General features: G+C 53.1%; 2 protein-coding genes across 7 annotated transcripts in view; one reads left to right on the top strand and one right to left on the bottom strand.

The window, feature by feature from the left end:
* The window catches only part of PPP1R7 (protein phosphatase 1 regulatory subunit 7), a 29,683-nt gene extending 10,665 nt beyond the window's left edge, over positions 1–19,018 (bottom strand). The window contains exons 1-9 of one of the 3 annotated variants that reach the window (XM_026490998.4): positions 18,447–19,018; positions 15,256–15,384; positions 11,480–11,535; positions 10,774–10,839; positions 10,113–10,243; positions 9,637–9,799; positions 7,820–7,936; positions 6,912–7,016; positions 3,455–3,541 (exon numbers count right to left, since the gene is read on the bottom strand). In XM_026490998.4, coding sequence (XP_026346783.1) covers positions 3,455–3,541; positions 6,912–7,016; positions 7,820–7,936; positions 9,637–9,799; positions 10,113–10,243; positions 10,774–10,839; positions 11,480–11,535; positions 15,256–15,384; positions 18,447–18,498 — 906 coding nt within the window. In that variant the 5' untranslated portion in view covers positions 18,499–19,018. Of the gene's footprint in view, positions 1–3,454; positions 3,542–6,911; positions 7,017–7,819; positions 7,937–9,636; positions 9,800–10,112; positions 10,244–10,773; positions 10,840–11,479; positions 11,536–15,243; positions 15,385–18,446 lie in introns of all 3 variants that reach the window. The other 2 variants (XM_026490989.4, XM_026491005.4) reach the window with 2 other exon arrangements.
* Positions 18,633–20,191, top strand: part of PASK (PAS domain containing serine/threonine kinase) — a 38,158-nt gene continuing 36,599 nt past the window's right edge. Inside the window, exon 1 of one of the 4 annotated variants that reach the window (XM_048213905.2) lies at positions 18,633–18,713. In XM_048213905.2, the coding sequence (XP_048069862.2) occupies positions 18,666–18,713 (48 nt within the window). In that variant the 5' untranslated portion in view covers positions 18,633–18,665. Of the gene's footprint in view, positions 19,552–20,191 lie in introns of all 4 variants that reach the window. The other 3 variants (XM_057306219.1, XM_048213906.2, XM_057306225.1) reach the window with 3 other exon arrangements.

Raw genomic sequence — 20,191 nt, 5'->3', positions numbered from 1 at the left:
AAAAAGAGATTTTATTTTTATGTAATCTCTATGCTTAACATGGGGTTTGAACTTGCAACCCCAAGATAAAAGTCGCATGCTCTACGGACTGAGCCAGCCAGGCACCCCAATAACTTACCATCCTCATGGCCAACGTCTAATACAAAAATCACTAGCCATGTGAAAAAGGAAGGCTCTAAGAGAAGCACACATAGAAAGAGAGAAATAGAACCTACAAAAAGAGAACCAAATATTTTTAGAGTTGAAAAATATAACATCTGAGATAAAACGTTGAGTACATGAGCTTAACGGCACATGAACATTGCAGAAGAGAAGGTCGTGACGCCGCAGACACGGGCACAGAAGTCACACAAACGGGAGCGTACAACGTAAAAGGCAGTGACCCAGAGGCCATGTGCCGGACAACACACGCATCACTGGGAGTTTTAGGAAGAAACTGGGGAAGGAGGGGCAGAAAAATGTTTTGAGGAAATTATTTTCAAAAGTTTTCTGCATTTGGCTTTGAAAGCTATACATTCATAGATCCAAAAAGCTCAACCGCACGACACGCGAGCGGCAAGAAAGCAAAGTGATGAAAAGAACATAAAATAGCAGCTGGAGGGAGGAAGGCGCACTGCACACAAAAGGAACACGGACGAGCACGCCGCCGCACCTCCCCTGAGAAGCAGCGTGAACCGGGGCCCCGCGGGGCGTGCACACGGCGCTGCGAGGCCACCCCCGCCACACGCCACATGAGGGCTGCACATCTCTAACACTCCCCTCAAGAACGAAAGCAAAGCAAAGAGACTTTCCAGATAAATCAAAGTTGAAAGAATTGGTTTACACCATGATGCACAATGAAAACGTTAAAATTCTTCAGGAGGAAGGGAAACACCACAGTGCAAACTACACAAAAGAATAAAAAATGCCAGAAATGGTAAAACAAGTGGGTTTTCTTGTTATTAAATTTCCTTTGGGGCCCCTGGGTGGCTCAGTGCATTAAGCATCTGACTCTTGATTTCGGCTCAGGTTGTGATCTCAGGGTCATGAGATGGAGCCCCGTGTCGGGCTCCACACTGAGCGTGGAGCCTGCCTGGGATTTTCTCTCTCTCTCTGCCCTTCCCTCCCCACATGTGTGCTCTCTCTCTCTCCAAAAAAAACAACAAAAACCAAAAACTAATTTTCTTAAAAGATAATGGATACAATGACAGATCAAGCGGTTTATAACCTATCAAAAGTGAAACGTAAGACAATATTAGCTGCTGGAGAGGAAAGGAAGCACGTTCCTGTAAGGGTCTTACGTTGCATGGGATGTGGTGTAATATTACTTGAAGGCAGACTGTGATAAATTAAAAATATACTTTGTGATTCCTACAATAGTCACTAACAATAAAACACACAGACATAAGCAAATATGTCAACAGTGGAAATAAAATGGGCTATCCCTAAAATAATACCGTTTTCCCCAATCCAAAAAGAAGACAGGAAAAGAGAGAAAAAGGAGCAAAGGAAAAACAAATAGCAAGATGGCAGACTTAAACCCAACCACGGCACAGAATGCAAGTACGTGGAATCATACTAAATACAAGTAGGGCACACACCTCGCTTGAGAGGCAGAGACGGTCAGACTGGAGGAAAAAGCAAACCCCCTGTGTTGTCTACGAGATACATTTTACTTATCATGAGGACACAGGCTGAGTAAATGGATGGAGAAAGATACCCATGGAAACAGTAATCAGGAGAAAGACAGAATGGCCAGATTAACACAGACAGGTAGACCTCAGGACAAGAACAGAAGGCAGTGAGGAAAAGAGACATGCCACTGATGAACAGACAATGCTTCAAGAAGACACTACAATCCTACATGTCTACGCAACTAATAAAAACCTTCAAAATACAAGAAACAACAGCTGATGGAGCTGACAGGAGAAAGCAAGTGCACAGTCATAGCTGGGACATTTCAACATCCTTCTGTTGGTCACTGGAAGAACAAATAGAACATCAATAAACACAGAATTAGGGGGATAAAAATTTATGAGGACTGGCTTCCCATTTCTCCTTCAGAGACTAGTTAACAGCTAAGCACACCCCACGTGTGATATGAGCACAGAAGGGTTTGAGAGATCCTGGTTTGCAACCTACCCTCCTGGAACGCACAATCCTACCTGCTTCACAGGGTTGCTGTCATCAGGAGACGACAACAGAGAGCGGCCTGGACACCGCCAAGCACTGTAAGCTCGGGCTCATTTGTCTCCATCTGGGGTCTAAGCAGCAGCTCCTTTGGTTGTGACAGGGCCGGGACTATCCAGCTTTGAGCCATGGCCAGCCTGCCTGCTTCCCCGATGGCTGGGGTGCCCCACTGGCCCCTACCTGTGGTCTCAGCACCCCACATCCCACGCTCTTGTCTCTTGGCAGGGCACGGAGAAGGAATCACATGTTTCAGAATCAGCTGGTGTCCCTGTCACCCAGGCCCTCTGCCACTGGGTTCCTCGTTTGTCCTTGGGTTTCTCTGTGTGGTTCCTTGGCATCTCCAGAGCCAAACCCCTTTGCTCTGATCCAAGCAGCCTATCCCCAGCCACGCCCTCCTGCAGGGGTGGGCGGCACACTAGACAAACATGGCTCCCTGGTGTCCCCAGCCTGAGACCCTTTTCTTTCCTACCTCTCTAATTCTGGGTCTGGTGTCCCCAGATTTGCTCTGGCATCACAACCTGACACTACCTAAGACCCAGTGCTATTAATAAGGGGCCAGGGACATTTTCACATCGGGCTACCTGCGTTCCAGGGAAACCTGGGTGATCTTTTAAGATGAGGAAAGAAAACCACACAGGATGTGAGCAGGGTCAGCAGCACAGCTAGACAAGGAAGGACCGTGCCTTAGACTCAGCACGAATCCTGGTCAGACTAAGCACATCCAGGACAACACTCGGCTCATAGCATCACAGGGTCAGATGTGTGCAGCGATCCCTGCGGGCCACCAGCCTGGGGACAGGCAGCACACACCCCCACGGGATCCTGACGCGGAGGCCTCAGCTCAGTGATCGTTTCGCAACGCCTTTAGAGGACTCAAGAAGTTAAGACTTCCTACATCCTGTTTCTCTTCCTATTGCTTCTTACCGGCTCTGCGATACGACTCCCCCACACCACACATCAGAGAAGACTCGGCAGAGTCCAGGACGGACTGCACAAACCTGGACGACTTCTCCTTCTGTGGGCATGCCCGCGACGAACGCATGAGCTCCCGGGCTGGGTTCGGCAATTCCAGGGTCTCCCCATGGGGAGCAACCTGGGGCCTGAGATTCTGCTCCCGTGTGATGCCGACGCACAGACAAAGCCAACACCGAACTCCACGACCGTGCCCGCCCGCCTCACCCTCCTGGGGGCTCCGGGGCCGGCGCTGCTGCCCTCGCTCACAGCACCCCACTCGGAGGCATCATTTCAGCAGAAGCAACACCCGCCCCGGCGCGCAGCCACTTACCCAGAACTCCTGCAGCTCTGTTAGGTGGCTGATGTTTTCAATCTTTTTGATTCTATTTGATGCAACGTCCAACATCGTGAGTTTGTTCTAAAATAAGGAGATAAGATTTTGCCTGGATCACCTCAGTTCAACAATGACTGTGACCACGCGCACGGTGTCGGGCGCCAAGCCTCGTGCCGGGGGCGAGCCGCCTTCTCTACCCTCACGGCACGGGAGTGCGCTAACAGGTCGGCAGTGCGGCCCCCGCTTCACTCGCACACAGAACGCTCACAGCCACCGCACGGAGCGCTCAGCACCACTGGCACGTGATGCTCCCAGCCCCGGACCCCTGTGCACCAGCGTCCCCGACCTGGTGAGATGCGTGGTCCCGGAGGAGCAGAGTGACACCCCCTGGAAGCAGGGCAGGCCTGGGGCTCGGGGCAGGCTTCTGGGTGGGCTCTGAAGAAGGGGTGAGACTTGCAGTGACCTCTATTCAGCCTACCTTGAGAACACGCGCAATACGTCAAAAATAATCCTCAAAATAGTAGTTATGTCTTCACTTAGAGACGAGGAGCCTGGGGCTCGCCAAGGGGAGGAAACTGCCCAGGTACGATCAGAGGTGGCAGAAGGGGCACTGCTGGCCCCAGGCTGTGCTCCTGGAGGACGCCCTTCTTCTGGGAAGAGGCAAACGCCCAGGTGCTGAGGGAGAGTGCGTCAGGTGCCAGCCTGGGATTTACAGCTGACAGAAGAGAGCAGAAGGGGCGCTCGGCCCTGTGCGGACAGTGTCCAGAGTGACCAGGCAGCCTCTGCAGGCCCACGCTGGGTCTCCTGTGTCTAGCCTGTGCCCCACGGTCCCTGCTCCTAAGAACGCTCAGCAGACACTCTCTTTCCAATACACATCAGCTAAGCCTCGGGAATATTTTTTTAAAGCTCAGTTTTAAGATTTAACAGAGCTGAATAGCACTGTAGTAAAAATGAAGTCTGTTAAAGCTTGCATTGCTTGCTGCACCAGGTTTAATCAAAAGAGCCAGCAAATTTTTCCAAAATCCAAAGGGAAACATTTAGAAGTTGGTTGACAGCCACAGATGAACGCTCATTCCCTTCTCGTCCACCCATTTCTGACTGTGGATCCCTTCTTACATTTTCTGCTGCATTCCTGGGATTCTGATTCCAAATCCTCCCAAGTTTTAAGGGAAAGTTAAAAACTGTCTCAAAATAAAAACAAATCCATGAACACACACACCAGCCCGCAGCCGTGCTAACTCAGAAGGGCTCCGGCCCTGGTCTGACTCTTTGGGGCCCGCCCCTGCCCGTCTCCTCTGCCCCTGCAATGTCACCCAGCAAGATCACCGGCCAGGCACCCTCCAGGAAGCCCCGGGGTCCACGCCGTGTCACGTGCCAGCTGGGCACAGGCATGCAGAGGAGCTCCTCTGAGTGGCTTGTGTCGGGCCCATCATGTGCGCTCACGTTGCTGTGAGTGCAGTGCGACAGGGAGGCTCCTGCCTTAGGGGCTGGGGGGTCTGCAGCAAACAGGGACTTAGGGGAACTCGGCAGAAGAGGGTGGGTGGCAGGCAGTGCCAGGCCGAGGCCGCCACCGCAGCTATCTCCAGCCCCCCGAACCTGTCCCGCGGTGCTTGGCGTCATCGGGTGTGCGTGTGGGGACACAAGGAGGCTTTGATCGTGATGCGAGCCCCGTACGAGGGCTCAGCACGGGGGCGTTGTGGCTGACGGGACTGGTCCTGGGCCTCTGAGCACAGGGACTCAGCTAAGTGCTCGACACTGTCTTTTTTTCTGGGGAGCTAGACAGTGTTTTGAAAGCTCACCCAAAAGCAAATCAGTAGAGAATTGCTTAAAAAAAAAAAAAAAAAAAAAAAAAAAAAAAGAGGGACGGGGCAGGGTGGGGAGCAAGCACAGCTGACGGGGCGTGCGCCATGCAGTGACACACCATGGACGACCGTGCGCGCAGGAAGGAAGCCACAGCGGGGTGGGGGTGCCCGAACGCTGGGGAAGGTGGCATCGCCTGTGGTGCTGAGATGGGATTTGCCATTTGGGAAAAACATATGTTTACTTCCCTACCTCCCAGAACAAAAATAAATTCCGCATCAATTAAAAGAGAAAACTTCAACAAACATTTGATCTCCAACTGAATGAAGCCCTGAGGAGCCTGTCACATCGGACCAACGACAAATGTTCTAATAACATAATTACCTGTAAAGCCACAACTGCCTTTACCTTCCTTTCTTTCTCTTTCTCTTTTCTTTCTCTTTTTTCTTTCTTTTCTTTCCTTCCTTCCTTATTATTTTTTTTTCTGTTTTGTTCAGAGGCCCAACAATGAAGTGGAGTTGAACCCAGACTGCAGCGTAGCGCCTACCAGTAAAATTCTACACTCTCGCGTCTTCCCCATTTGCTGGGGACCTGCGCTCAGTCACCCATGCTGCAAGACACCACCCTCGGCCCACCCTGGGGGGCATGGGTGGGGAGACCCACAGCTCGCCGTGGGCATGGGCCGCTCAGGCTGGACACCCGTGTGCATGGACTGCCAGCTGTGCTTTCACAGCCTCTGTAGAGTCTGGCCTCTCACAACTGTGCCTCCACTCAGCGTTTGCACCGCTCGAGTGTGCAACTGGAAGGTACGCCAGTCTGGTAAGCTCTCAATTTGACTGCAAGGCGAAGGAAGGTGACTACACTTACCACGGGCCAATTCTACCTCCTCGAACATTCTAGATAGTGGTAAAATGAAACTCAGAATGTGGTTTGCCCTCCGAAACATCGCTAACGGTGACTGGACTCCGAGGCTGAGGTGCTGAGGCCAAAGGAGACTTTACTAAGACTGAAATGCTAGGTTTACAATAACAAAAGTAACCATATGGTTACCTTTGCTGGCAATAAACAAAACAGAAAAAAAAAAAAAACCCAGTAAAATTGAATGAGAAAAAGTACTTTATTTGTCTTGAATACTGCAGGGAGGAAAAGCAGGCTCACCCACAGGCAGCTGAGAAAGGCAGGAGCCAGTGCCGCCTGCCCGCCCCACGCAGCACATGTAAGGCTGTCCTGTGCAGGGCAAGAGCAGGGCTGTCCCTGGGAGGTGAACAAGCCCTCCGCAGCCCTGCGAGGGCGGCTGAAAAGCAGGGAGGAGGAAGAACGCGTGGGAACTCAGTTCAAAGCTGAGGTCCCGTGGCCCCTGTGTTCTGGAAAGCTGTGGGTCAGGAAGTGCAGGGCCAGGGAGGCCAGAAGACCGGCCAGCCCTCTGTAGGATGGGGCGCCTGGGAAGAGGCTGTGGTGCTGCTGGGGACCACACAGCGTGCCCTGCCCTGAGGTACCAGTGCTGGCCAGCTCCACGCTCACGCGGAGGGAGAGGGAAGACTGCATGAGCTTCATGCGAGCGGGGAAGGTCTTGACCATAACCCCTAGAGGCAGCGAGTCTTCTTCAGACCAGGCCTAGCCCGCACCGCCCCCGACAGACGAGCAGACGTCTTACATTGTTCTCCAGGCCCTCGATGACCTCGATGCCGTTGTGGCTCAGGTACAGCTCCCGAAGGTTCACCAAGCTCTGCAGACCCTCCATCTTGGTCAGCCGGTTGCTCTGCGAGAGGGAGGGCCGACAGCCGTCAGAGCAGCATGGAGGGGAGGAAACAAAATGGCTTTTAGGGAAGGAAACCTCTTATCCTGAAGAGGCCTGACACTAGGACACTGCGTTCCAAGCGTGCCAGAATGGAACTTACTGGGAGAGAGATGTCAAGATTTTGAGTCTGTCGTGCTGGCTAAAACACATGTGTGAGAGTTAGAGGCTTTTCGGTGAAAAACTCACTTTTTTGATGTGCTTGGGCAAGGTCTATCCCCGTAATTTAATAATTCAAAAATGTCAAATCCATTGAATATTTTAAAATAAATTACTTCTCATTTCTCTAGTATATATTGTAACTCAAAGTATACGGTCCTTTTTTAAAAACAGTCTGCAGAGCGTCTGCTTTACAAAAGGCATAAACAGTCTGGGGAGACCTGCCACACCCAGAACTCGCCATCACACATCACTTTGAGGGCCTGGCTCCGCTCACCTGCTTCCAGCAAAAAAGGCAGTGTGAACCCTGGGCATACTCAGGTGCTTGCCCGCTCGCAAACATAGGGTCTGCTCTCCGTGCAGACGTGGAAGCTTCCAGCAGGAGTCAGACACTTCAGGAGGCCTTAGCATAAGCCCAACCTTCTCAAGAGACCCTGTGGCTGGGAAGCACCCAGGGAAGGGCATTCTACGTGTACGGACGTGTGAGTGTCTGAAAGCGAACATTTCAACTGCTCCCTGGTAGTGAGAGGAGCGCTGACCCTGGACACGGTGGAGGACAAACGTGCAGGGCACTGGGCGGTGCTGGCCCAGCGAAGGCGGGTCAGTACCTGCATACTCAGCACTGTCAAGTTGGTGAGTGCGTCCAGGTTCTGAAGCTTAGTGATCTTGTTTTTCCCCAGAAACAAACTCTCCAGACTGGTTAACGTGTCGATATTTTCGATCGCCTATGAAAAAGACAGGGTAGCAGTTAACACTGTGGCCGACGAGCTAGACCAGGGTAGGCAAGGTGCCTGCGGCCCTGGGATGTGGGCAAGTTACTTTTCCACTCTGGAAATTCTCCAGTGAAATCTCACTTAAAAGGTAGATAGTCCAAGGCCTTGTCCAAGGCTCGAGGTCAGGGGACACCCACAGATGAGCAGTCCCCCACCAAGTGCTAAAGTTCTGAGTTGACGCATTATCATGTTCTTCTGCGTAGGGTTCATGAAAATGCATTCCAAGAGCCTAGGTCTCCCCGGAAGCAGCTCTGACCTCAGGATGCCACCCGGGATTCCTGGGAGCAGTTGTCCCAGTTCCGTGGCTCTCTGTGCCCCATCTCAGGATCCACAACCCTCCTTCTCGCCAGGATCCTGTGCTCCTCTAGTCAACCGTCAATTCCAGAGCCGTGCAGAGAGCAGGTGGTCTAGTCAGCCTGTGCCACTAGGACGTGCTAACTAGACCTGCTCCCTTCCTGAGTTCACTGCTGCCTCTCAACAGCTTCTTGCCGGCTTTTTCAGCACTAACCCACGCGCAGGTTCACAGGTAGGCGTGTCCCACCCTGCACATCCCAGCAGGACTTGAGGATGAGGGTTCAGGAGGAGGGCATCCTTAACTGCTCTTGCCTACGCTGGTCCATGACGAAACACCCTTCTCCTAGAAACACTGCAGAGAGAGATACTTGATAAAATGCCGATGCTCGGGCCACTCTTCACTCTTTAGTTTTAAATGTGCTACTTTGCTACGTGAGCCACGTGACTGTTCACAACTGTCCCAAGAGGCCCTCCTGGGTTTGAATCCTGCCCAGCTCTCAAGGGCCAAGCTAGGCTGATTACAGTGTGCTGTGACTGTCCAACAGCCAGCCAGACGGCTATCTGCAACACAGAGTTGGGGGAAGAATGCTTGGACAACTGGCTTCACTGGGATGTCAGGTGGTCTTCTGGCTAGTAGATATCCTCATCTGTCCTGGTGACCCTTCCTCCTCTTTGCTGGCAAACCACCACTGACATCTCCGCCCCCCCCCCCCCCCCCCACTGCCAATGTCAGTCCTTCTGTGACCCCATCTGTGTTTTGCACCATGGGTTCTGCCCAGCAGCTATCATCAGATGGGTAAAGCACTGCTCCTATGGACACCAAACCTCTTTCCCAAAGCCTCTTCTGTCTATTCTGCCTAATGCTCCCAGAGGTCGGACAGAGCATGGCAGGGTGGAAGGCTGCCGTCGGGTGTGCCCCAGTTGTACGCAGCTGTCCAGGGAGGACAGGCTAACCACGCACCAAGCTGCAACATGCTTCCTACGGCCCCTGTGTGAAGGTCAGGTCGCTGCAAGCCACCACTCTGCTGTGTCTGGGACACTGTCATCTCAGAGAGGCTCACCAAAGAACACAACCCTCAGCATATGTAAAACCAAAGTGCTTCACCCAGGCAGAATGCAACTGGGATGCTTTGTTAAGGCTTAGGTTGTGATCGGGATGAAGAGCAAGTGAAATTTACGTGCAGAAAAAGGGCTTTACCAGAGTTTGAGCACATGTTCTTATCAACACTGACCTGCAGTTAGCATTCTCTTCCTGCAAAATAAAATCACACCACATGAAACACTCAGCCAAGCACACACCTAGCACCCAGAACCGCTAGTCCTAGGGGCCAATCCCCTGGCCCGGCACCCGCACCTACCCGGATGCGGTTGGACCCCAGCTCCAGCATCTGCAGCTGCTGTAAGTTGCTTATGTTCTCAATTTTACTGATTTTATTGTTAACCAAGAAGAGCCTCTTCAGTCGTGTCAGCTTGTCAACTCCTTCAATGTTTCTCAGCAGATTGAAAGAAATATCTAGAATCCTGAGAATAAGCAAAACATTTCATTTTTAAATGAGCACAGGTGGCATGGAGCTCAGAATGCAACAGAGCTGGAGGCAGCCCCCCACCAGGTGGGCCACACACCACCCCAGCTGCCCCCGGGCTCTCGGTGCTGCACTGAGGACGGAAATCGTGCTGGCCCCAGACCGGACCTGCCAGTGCCACCCACGGAAACAGGCGCTGGGCAGGACCCTGTAGCAGAGGTGGCCTCCCAGGGCTGAGAGCCAGGGCCCAGGGTTGGTTCTGGGGAGACTGAACAGGCCCCTCAGTTGCCCCCCCCGGACTCATGACTCACTCCAACTGTGTTAGCGCCTCCAGATTCTCAATCTTCTTGATTTGGTTGTCATAAAGATCCAGCTCTCGCAGACTCTGTAACTCCTCCAGGTTTTCAATGCATTTAATTAAATTTTGACGGAGGCAGAGAGTCTGGGGGATGAAAAAGGACAGTTGACACAGGCAACAGGGAGGTCACGAGATGCCAGCTATGTTACAGGACCAGCCTTCTAGGGCAAGTGACATGGTTTTCATTCTCCCGTTGTTTTCTAGAAATGTGCCAACCTTGGAGAGGATAGGCAGACACCCAAAGGGAGGCTGGAGGCAGGCCTCGCACTGGGCAGACCTCCTTGGTGAGGGAGGCATTGGTCAGGGTTGGGGGTGTGTGCTGTTCCCAGCAGAGCAAACTGCTAGTGGGCTCAAAGTTGAGCAAATTTAACTGAGATGAGGAAAGACTACACAGTTCAGGGCAGGCAGGCTCTGCACCGGCTCATCGTCTGGGCTCCGGGAGCGCCTATCGGCCTCCCAAACTACACTGTAAACAGGACAGAAAGTGCTGACGGCAGTCCAGGACACCGGCAGCTTCGGCAGAACCAACCTCAGTTAGACGTGTGCCTCCCCCCTGAGCTGGGACGACTCTGGGGCGTCAGCACTCCCTCCAGCGGAAGGACAGTCACCCTCACCTTCACTTTCTTTAGCACCTCGAATCCCTCAATTTTCCCGATGCGGTAGTGATTCAGATCCACATCCTGAAATGAAGAGGAAATCTAGGTGATGAGGAGCATGGGAAGACCTGCTTCCCGGAGCAGGAGCCCAAGGGGCTGGCGAGGTGGGTGCAGGGGAGGGTGAGGAGACGCTGGCGAGCCTGCAGACAGGCGACGGTGACACAAAGGATGGCTGCCAGGTGCTCGTTGGCAGTTTGATGTAAAAATGAGCAGTGCGTAAAGCCTCTCGTCCCACAGCCCCCTGAGCGCAAACACAGGCCTAGGCACCCGCTGCCAGCTGTGGGCTTGGAGTGGGGGTGGGGCGCCCAGGTGATGCTTCCTGGCCGTCTCCCGCCTGCCTGGAGCTGCCAGCGTTCAGTGCACTTCAGATCTTGGGGAGGTTGAGGCCCCGCCACGGACAATGTAATCACCTGACCCACTCATGTCATTTAGGCGACAAGGGCAGTTCATCGGCGATCCAACCTTCTGCTTACACAGAGCTGGGGTTTCGGTCACTGGTATTAGAAACAACCAGGACACAAGGAATCTGACCCAACCAAGTCGGGCTCAGACTACCTCGCCTAGGAAATCACTTACTAAACTGGCGCCTGCATACAAGATACCCTGACAGTCAGAGCGGTCCATCACCATGCCCCAAAAGGCTGCATCCAGCAGGCCGCATTACCTCTGCGTCTCTGTCCAGGCTGATGGTTTCCATATCCACTGGCAGCTCTTGTCCTTCTGAAAACATGAGAAGGCAGAAAAAAGCCCATTCAGAGCCCTAGTTTGCATCGCACCAGGACTCAGGCTGCCTGGCTCAGAGAAGCCACGTGGCGGTACACGGAGGCTCTGGATGGCGTGGCAGGGTTAACGCCCTGCTCCAGTCAGTCTCTTTCAGGCATTCGGACTTTCCTGAACTTGGCTACTGGCAAAGGTCTCCAAACTTCCATCTGTGCCACTGAACTTGCCAGGGAAGGAAACGTAGCCTGAAGCTGTTTGCAGGAAGGAGGCGGGAGGCCGACGGAGCCTCAGGTGAGCCCAGGCAGCAGCAGGGGAGCTGCCCAGAGATGCCCAGCTGGCAGCGGCCTGCCCTCTCCTTTCCCGTCTGTGGCAATAAATCAGACCATTTGAATATAGCTCATGCTGGGCATGTCAGATGGTCTAGGATGTGCCTTTTATTGCTTTGGAAAGTGGCCTCGTATCTATAAACACTTATCTCTACAAAGAGGACCAAAACAAAGCACAGCTCCACAGTGGGACTGAAGAGCCCTGACCGATTTAAACACGCTTCTCTTCCACTGGAGGCACAAGCTAATGCCCCAGTGCCGGGGGAGAGCTGTGACATGAGCTCACGCTGCGGAGCTAATGGCCTGGAATCAGCCGCTTCCTGGTCTCCGTTTCCCCTGAACTGACGGAAGTGTGAGTGTCTAAAAACAGCTCAATGCTTTAAAAAAGGAAGTGATTATTGGATTTTATCAACTGTCTGACGATTTCTCCCCTCAGTCTGCTTGTATTAGGATCTGAATAAGGTCATATACTGTGACTGGATGACATTTCTCTAATGTCCCTTTTGGCTCTTTGAGGAAACTGGGCCACCTGGCTTGCCACGCTTCTGGTGGGAGCGTGTGGCTGCTGCTCTCCCGTAAACCGGCTGTCACCACTGCTATTTTAGCCCGGCTCGTACTGCTGCCTCTCCCTAGAGCAAGCTGCATCTGCTTCTGCTGTGGAATGGGCCTGCAGCCCTCAGACCCCATGCTCCCAGCACCTCCCAAGGACCAGGGGTCTGGTCTGTCTGCTGGCCAGCCCAGCCCCTAAACTGGAGGCAGCAGAGAGATGCACTTACCAGGGGACTGACCAGCTTAACAAAGAAGCACTGGCTGGCACTGGCGGAATCGTCTTCTCACTATGCCTCTTTCGTAACAATCAACAATGGCCAGTCAAAAAAAAAACATGTCCTTTACTATAGTTTATTATTTACTAGAATTATTATTTTTTTTTTAAGATTTTTATTTATTTATTTATTTGACAGAGATAGAGACAGCCAGCGAGAGAGGGAACACAAGCAGGGGGAGTGGGAGAGGAAGAGGCAGGCTCATAGCAGAGGAGCCTGATGTGGGGCTCGATCCCAGAACGCCGGGATCACGCCCTGAGCTGAAGGCAGACGCTTAACCGCTGTGCCACCCAGGCGCCCCTATTTACTAGAATTATTTGCTGTAACTTTACAAGATATCAACCAACCTAGGAATGAAATAAAAGGAGTTGGGCAAAAGCAAGAGATATACCCACATTACTCCTCATCCCCAGACTGCACAAATCCAAGGTTCGTGAACTCTGGAAGTTGCAATGAGAGAGGCAGCACAATGAAAACAGATGTCCAGGCCACCCAGAGTCCAAACCAGGACACCGTGAGGGTGCAAGGCAGTGCTGCAGACAGCTGAGCACGGCTGGTGTGTAGAAACCAGGCCTGGGATCCTCAGGACAGGTGGTCACACAGCTTAATGTGGTTGTGTCTTTAACACACCCAGCACTCAGGGCGGGCCCCTCAAAACAACGGCTTAACCTCTGCAACAGTTACCAGCCTAAAATGTTTCCCCAAATGTATCATGTATTCATCTTTCTCTTTTTCTTAAAATACCTTATGGAAAATAAGTGAAAGGTAACAGCTGACACATTTGAATTTTATTTGAACTTAGGACTTAAATACAGGTGGGAGCAGAGCAAGTCCTGGTTTCTCTCAAGGACTTATAAAACTGCGTATTTCCAGAGCGCTTTTTTTTTTTAAAGATTTTATTTATTTATTTGAGAAAGAGCATGTGCATGAGTGGGGGCGGAGGCAGAAGGAGAAGCGGGCTCCCTGATGAGCAGGGAGCCCGATGTGGGACTTGATTCCAGGACCCTGGGATCATGACCTGAGCCGAAGTCAGATACTTCACGGACTGGGCCACCCAGGTGCCCACACCCGCCCCCGCCCTTAAAGATTTTCCAGAGTGCTTTTAATCAGCTAGTAGTCTGGAAGAAAGAACGCTGGATTTGGACAAGCTGGGTTCAAGTCCTGCTGCTCTACTTTGTCACCGTGAGCCCCAGGGTGAGCCCCAGGGAGCCTGCGCTTACCACCCAGCAAGAGAAATCACCAGGACAGAGCCCCTCCAACTCTCCAGTCCCCCATGAGCGCTGGATGTTCAGACAGGAGAGCAGGTGATGCTCCCACCCACTTGGTATTTCCGTGACTCGGTTAGACATAACGAAAGCTTTCCTCCATCACTCCCGTGTACTTATTCCACCCACGCCACTTCCAGAATATCGACTCTGGAGCTCCAAAGTAAATGTGGCTGATAACTTTTGTGGTAATTTCCCTTTGCCTTAAAATTAGGTTGCCATAGTTACCAATCATCTTCACTGGCACAGAGCACAATGTTATTTTAAAAATTAGTTTTGTTTTTTTTAGAATTTTTGGGTTTTATTACCAATAGGGTAGAGCATGACTATTACTACCTTAAAAGTTCATACACCATATATAGCTCTAGACAGCCCAGAAGGCACACACCCTCAGACCTATTCAGAGACCTTCACCTGCAGTGTGATGTGCTTTCTCTTTAAAGTGTTAAAACTTACATATTATTAATAATTTTAACAATAAGACTTTAACATGCATACTGTTTGGAAATGTGCTGTTCTCACCTAATAATGGACATCCTTCTGTCTGTTCATATGCCCTCTCTCATTCTTTTCAATGTAAATCGAATTTCTGACCAAACCAACAAAGATCATGGTTGGGGAGGGTGAAAAATCACCACTATGGACTGAGAACTTAATTTTCTCATCTCTATATTATTTTGTTGTTTTTAATCACTAAAACAATAGGAGGTTATTGAGATATTTTCTGCATGAAACAATTTTCCTAACATCTTGGCAATTTAGAAGTCAATCCTCAGGCCTCTCATATGGTGAAGCACGACTCAGAAAAAAGTGTTATTCTGAAATTAGTTTACATTACTACGATCGGAAACAAAAGCATTGTCAGTGAAAAAAATTTTTTTTTAAATCTTGCTTGCTGAATATACGGTTAATAAAACAATTTTCTGACTCCCTCCCAGATGACATGCTAGTACTAACTAGCGTTCTTAGTAGCAGCATTTGCCTTCGGTGGAACTAAGAAAATAATGCATCCTGCTTGCAAGTGCCATAAATGAGTCAGCTCGGAGAGTGCCTCAGGGGGCGCAGCGCTCTGAGAGCACACGGCCACCAGCCCCCAGCGGGCCTCTAGCGCTGCATCAGCAGATCAAGAGCCAGCCAAATGAATACCCCTCTCGAACAGCAGTCCTCCCACGGCCCACAGCAGTCCTCCCACAGCCCTCGCCTCCCCACCACACAAGGCGGTGGCATGGGGTTGGGCAGATCTCAGGCAACACGGCCGCACCGTCCCCCCTTAGAGAGTTTAAGGCTCTTAACTGGGCCTGGTACCTTCTGGGTCCTCTTCTCCCTGCTCCTCTCCATCCTTTAGGCTGTGCTCACTGAGGTCCGCCACTATACCGCTGCTCTGCTTCCTCCCTTCCTCATCGCCAGACTCTTCCGATTCGATTCGCCTGTCAACTGAGCCCACACACATCAGTAAGAATTCACAGCCACTTCATGTGACTCCCTGAAGAACACTTAACAGATGGACATCCAGCTGTAAGTCAAAAAGACTTCACTGAGAAACACTGGCTGAAGTCAGCTCAACAAACGCGTGTCTTTCGTGTCTCGGGCACCGTCTGAGGTGTACAGTGGTGGGGACAACTTGTGTGGGGGGGCAGAGAAGGGAGGACACAGGGGTACGAAGACGAGCAACATACTATTCCTGCCCTCAAGGAAACTGTGAAGAATTACCAGGTGTTGTAAAAGCCCTGGGCCATTTGTGACCAAGCGTACTACTGGGTGACACACAGTGAGTCATCTCCTGTGCGGCTTGCTTTCGGCCTGGATGTCCACACAGAGGGGACCATTGTGACCCTGCCACCACATACCTTTATCCATGCTCCACTATCCATTTGGCCAAGAAAGCCAGCCCAGTTCACAGGCCCACGTTCTGAAAGAAATCAAGACTAACTCAAATCAGACTGTGGGCAGAGGGGGGGCTGTAATAAAAAGGGGAAGACAGCCAATAGTGCCAAATGCCCCACGTAAAGGTCACCGATGCCAAACATCAGCACACAGTGATACCAGCTGACAGCTCTGAAAGGCTGGTAAATTATTTTTTGAATTAATAAATAAGGCAATGACTACGGCAAACTGGTAAAATTCTTTGGTAAGACTGTCAAATAATTTTCCTTTTTCCAGCTTTTTTCATGATCTCCCTTGGAAGTCTATCTTGAAGAGCTGAAATAGTAGTAAGTTACGGGGAGTTATCAACAATACTGAAAGTACTTTCTTTCCTGGCTACAGTTTGTCCACAAAGGGGTGTGCTCTTTGAGGAAAAGAAGTTTTATTTCTTCTTTGTATCTCCTCCTGGGCCTAGAAAAGTAGCACCCAGGGAAGGAGTGCTGGATAAAACCAAGTCCTTATGAAATCCATCTCCCAAACTTCCAAAATTCATTCCATCTTCCCCACCCTCGGAACTGCCTGGGCTCCTGCCTGGCCTCCTAACTGGTCTCTCTGTGGCTTTTCTGGCTCTGTCCAATCTATTCTGCATTGACAGAGAATCTGACGTGATTCTAAAATCCAAATCTGAGTTTTGACTCCAAAAGTTTTTTTTTTAATTTTTATTTTTTAAAATATTTTATTTATTTATTTGATAGAGAGAGAGCACAAGCAGGGGGAGTGGCGGCAGGCAGAGGGAGAAGGAGAGGCAGGCTCCCTGTTGAGCAAGAAGCCCAATGCGGGACTCGATCCCAGAACTCTGGGATCATGACTTGAGCCGAAGGCAGGCACTTAACTGACTGAGCCACCCAGGCGCCCCGACTCCAAAGGTTTTTGGAATGCCAGTGACTCCTGCTGAGATTTTGCCTTGCCCATAGAGACACAGTGACAGCAGGCTGTTTGCTTTTCCAAGCCTCACTCTTCTCATCTGTACAAGGGGCTAGGATAGGTTGGACCCATAGACCAGAGGTGCTGTCAGGACTAAAGCAGAAAAGGCACAAAAGCAGTCAGCATGTGCATGACATGGAGTAAACACTCGGTAATTAGTTATTAGCAGGCACAGGGTACTCTGTGCTCAAGGCTAAGAGAGAGCAAATTCTACTGGGTGTGGTGTGGCTGTGACCAGGATGGCAGGGACTTAGCTCATGAAGGGCAGCCCAAGTGAATTGTGGGACTCTATCCTGCAGGCGGCAGGGGGTCTGGAGCATGAGGTAGTAGATTCAAATACAAGACAACTTCGGGATACTGGGAACAATGGGCTGGCTCAAAGTACTGGGAGCGGAAATGGAAGAGGTATTGAAGACCTGGAGATATTAACAATACAGAGGCATCAGAACTTGTTGATTAATTAGATGGGTGGGAGCGGGAGAGAGAAAATCACTTAGGTTTTGTATTTGCCATTTACCAGGACATTGGAACAGGTGAAGAGGAGGGCGTAGATTGGGAGGAGGGGTGTCGAGGAGAGGGGATAGGAAGAGGTGCTTCCTTGCTTAAAAAGATCCAAGACCCTTCACCAAGGTACTCCATGACCTTCTCTTGCCACCCTCCTCCAACAGGACTGTCACTCTTGGTCAAATTTTCTTCCAAACAGACCACCTTCTTTTACAGCCCTTTGGTTTTGTCTTTCTCTGGCCTGAAATGATCTTTGATCTTTCCCCAACCTGGCGATTTGTAGTTATCCTTCAAGGTTCAGCTCAGAGCTGGATTTGGTTGGGCAGCCATCACTCTAAACATGCCAGCTCCTCCTTCGCACCCCACCTCCCATCCTTCTTCCCTAGCACTTTTCACATAAGACGGTGGCTGTTCTTCTGGAGCTCTGCAAACCCCCCCCCCCCCGCCCCCAGACCAGCGGAGACCAAAGCATGTATGCGCTCGAAGACATGTCTGACTCTCCAACTGGTGTGTGTGTATAACTACATGGACACATAATATGCAAATGACTTTTTTGAACAAAACTAAAGAGTTGAATTTAGTCTTTTCGGAACTATGATAGCTTTGAAAACAGGCTTCCGCTGTTTAGTAATTCAATCTCTCGACTCCTTTCCACCCCTTCCCTACAACCCATTCGCTTACGAGAGGACCCTCTCCGCCTCCACCACGTTCACCCATGAGCCGACTCAGGCAGGTCCCACGGCGCCCTGCGCCTCAGTTTCCCCGACAGCTGCCCAGGGGACAGACCCGGCGGGCCAGGCTCAGAGGTTCGGTGCGAGGCTCCCACCAGCAGGTGGACGACTGGGCAGCCAGACCACCACGTCGTCAATACGCACCCACCCGCCCGCACCGCTGCTCCCCGCCGGCCATGGGTTCGGCGCCTCCCGGCCGCCCGCGCCTGCCTGGCCACTGCAGCCTCTGCCCGGGGTCCCCGGGTCCCGGGCCGCCCCTGCCCCTCCGAGCCGGCTGGCAGCTGTCAGGGCGCGCGTCGGGGCCCATTCCACGGCCACTGGCGGGACGGCCCGTTTCTCTGCGGCAAGGCCGGTGCGGGCCGCTGCCCCCCCTCCCGCTGGGCCCTTGGGCCGCCGCCCCACGGAGCCGCTCACCCTCCATCATCTCCTGCGACTGTTGCTGGCCCGCGCCGCGTTCCGCCGCCATGTTGACTGCTCTTCCACTTTCCGGAATCTGTCGCCTCAGGCCCCTCAGCCAATCAGGACTCCCGACTCAGTGCCGGCTCAGCCAATGGAATCCCACACCAGGTTTGAACCCCGACGCGCCGGCGCAGCGGCAGCGCCTCATGGGAATTGTAGTTCACCCGAGAGGCCATGCGTTCCTCAGCCGCAGGAGAAGCCTGCCTCACCTCCCCTGGACAGGTAATCTGAGAGCGCACCGGAGGCTTCTGGAGGCGAGGAGCGGGGAAGAAGACAGGGGCGGTCGGGGCCGCAAGCACGGAACCGTGACTGCAGGCGAGCGGAGAGAAGAATCTGGGAGATGCTGGGGGCTCGCGGGCTCGTGGAGGGTCTCTGCGTGGGGCTGCAAAGTGCGGGCCAGTCGAGTGCGTGCTGGCCCCTCCGGGCCTCAGCGGCTGCATCTGTATACTGGCCGACTTCGTCCCGACGTCGCCGCGCGGACTTAGCCCGTGAGAAGGGACCGCTTCCAGTTAACGCTCAGCGCTGGACGCCCGCGCTCGTGCCGGGGTCGGAGCCGAGGCCAGCGGCCAGGGCCGGGGCACCGGGGGTCAGCTCCGCCCGCAGGTGCGGGGACGGCCTGTCGCGCTCCAGGACGTCGACCCAGTCCACTGCGGGCCGCAGCCTCCGTCGGCCCCTCGGCCCCGCGGGCGTGCCTGACCGCTGAGGGAGCCTTCCTGCGACCCCCGCCTTCGAGTCCTCAGAGGGGAGCAGCACGCTGCTCACCCTTCCGGATTCGGAGACGGGAGGAAACGGAGTTGGTCGGACCTGGCAGGCAGAGGCGCCGTCTCTTTTGGTTCCTCCGAGGCGCCGTAAAGGGAGTCCGGTGCGTCCCTAGCAACCGTTAGCGCGGGCTTCTCCGCCAGGGCTCCCTGAGCCCCGCCCACAGACGCTACTGGTTGGCTCGGAGGGTCTGTCAATCGACACTAGTTGTTCTACGATTGGCCGGTGGGCCAGAGGCGAGGATCGGCTCGCTCTCCGCGCGGTGAAGCGAACTTGGCTGGGTGACCCTGGCAGGCCCCAGGTGAGCTACCTGCTCTCAGGAGAGCGGGCCCTGGCTTCGGGGGCTTGTGGCGCGGCCGGTGGACGAGCCCCAGCCGAGCCCTGCGCCCCCGCGCCCCCTCCGTGCGGCTCCGGCCGGTGGTGGCCCGCTGCCGCCTTGCGACCGTTTACGGCGCCCTGGCCTGGGGGACGGGAGGGGGACCGGGCCGCAGCTCCCCGCCGGGGCCGCGCCAGGGCCTAACCCCGCCGGCGCCCCGTGCGCCCCGGAGCTGGCCGCCTGCGTTTTGTTGACGTTCTGTTGCCCGTCCTCCTGCGGGAAGGCGCGTGCGGGAGCCCCGAGAGCGCGGCGGGAGCCCCGAGAGCGCGGCGGGCTCGCAGCGGCTCTCCGGCGCCGGCAGATTGCACGGCTGCCAGACGTCTCCGCTGGGCTGTCCCATACGTACCTGCCCTTATCCTTAGTCCTCTCGTCACCGGTTTCCGCTAAGCGCGGAAATCGAGATGCGGTCTTGACCCCTTTCAGTCCGTTCCTTTCCGCACCTCAGCACCCAGTAAATCTAGGTCAGTCCTGTGCTAAATTTTGTTTGATGTGTTCCCCACCCATCTTTCTGCCATTGGTGTAGTTTAAGACCTCCTATTTCTTGCCTGTCCTACTGTAGCTTCCC

Source organism: Ursus arctos, unplaced genomic scaffold, assembly GCF_023065955.2.
Source record: "Ursus arctos isolate Adak ecotype North America unplaced genomic scaffold, UrsArc2.0 scaffold_1, whole genome shotgun sequence".
Classification (NCBI taxonomy): domain Eukaryota; kingdom Metazoa; phylum Chordata; class Mammalia; order Carnivora; family Ursidae; genus Ursus; species Ursus arctos.
This window is presented reverse-complemented; position numbering and strand designations above follow the sequence as displayed.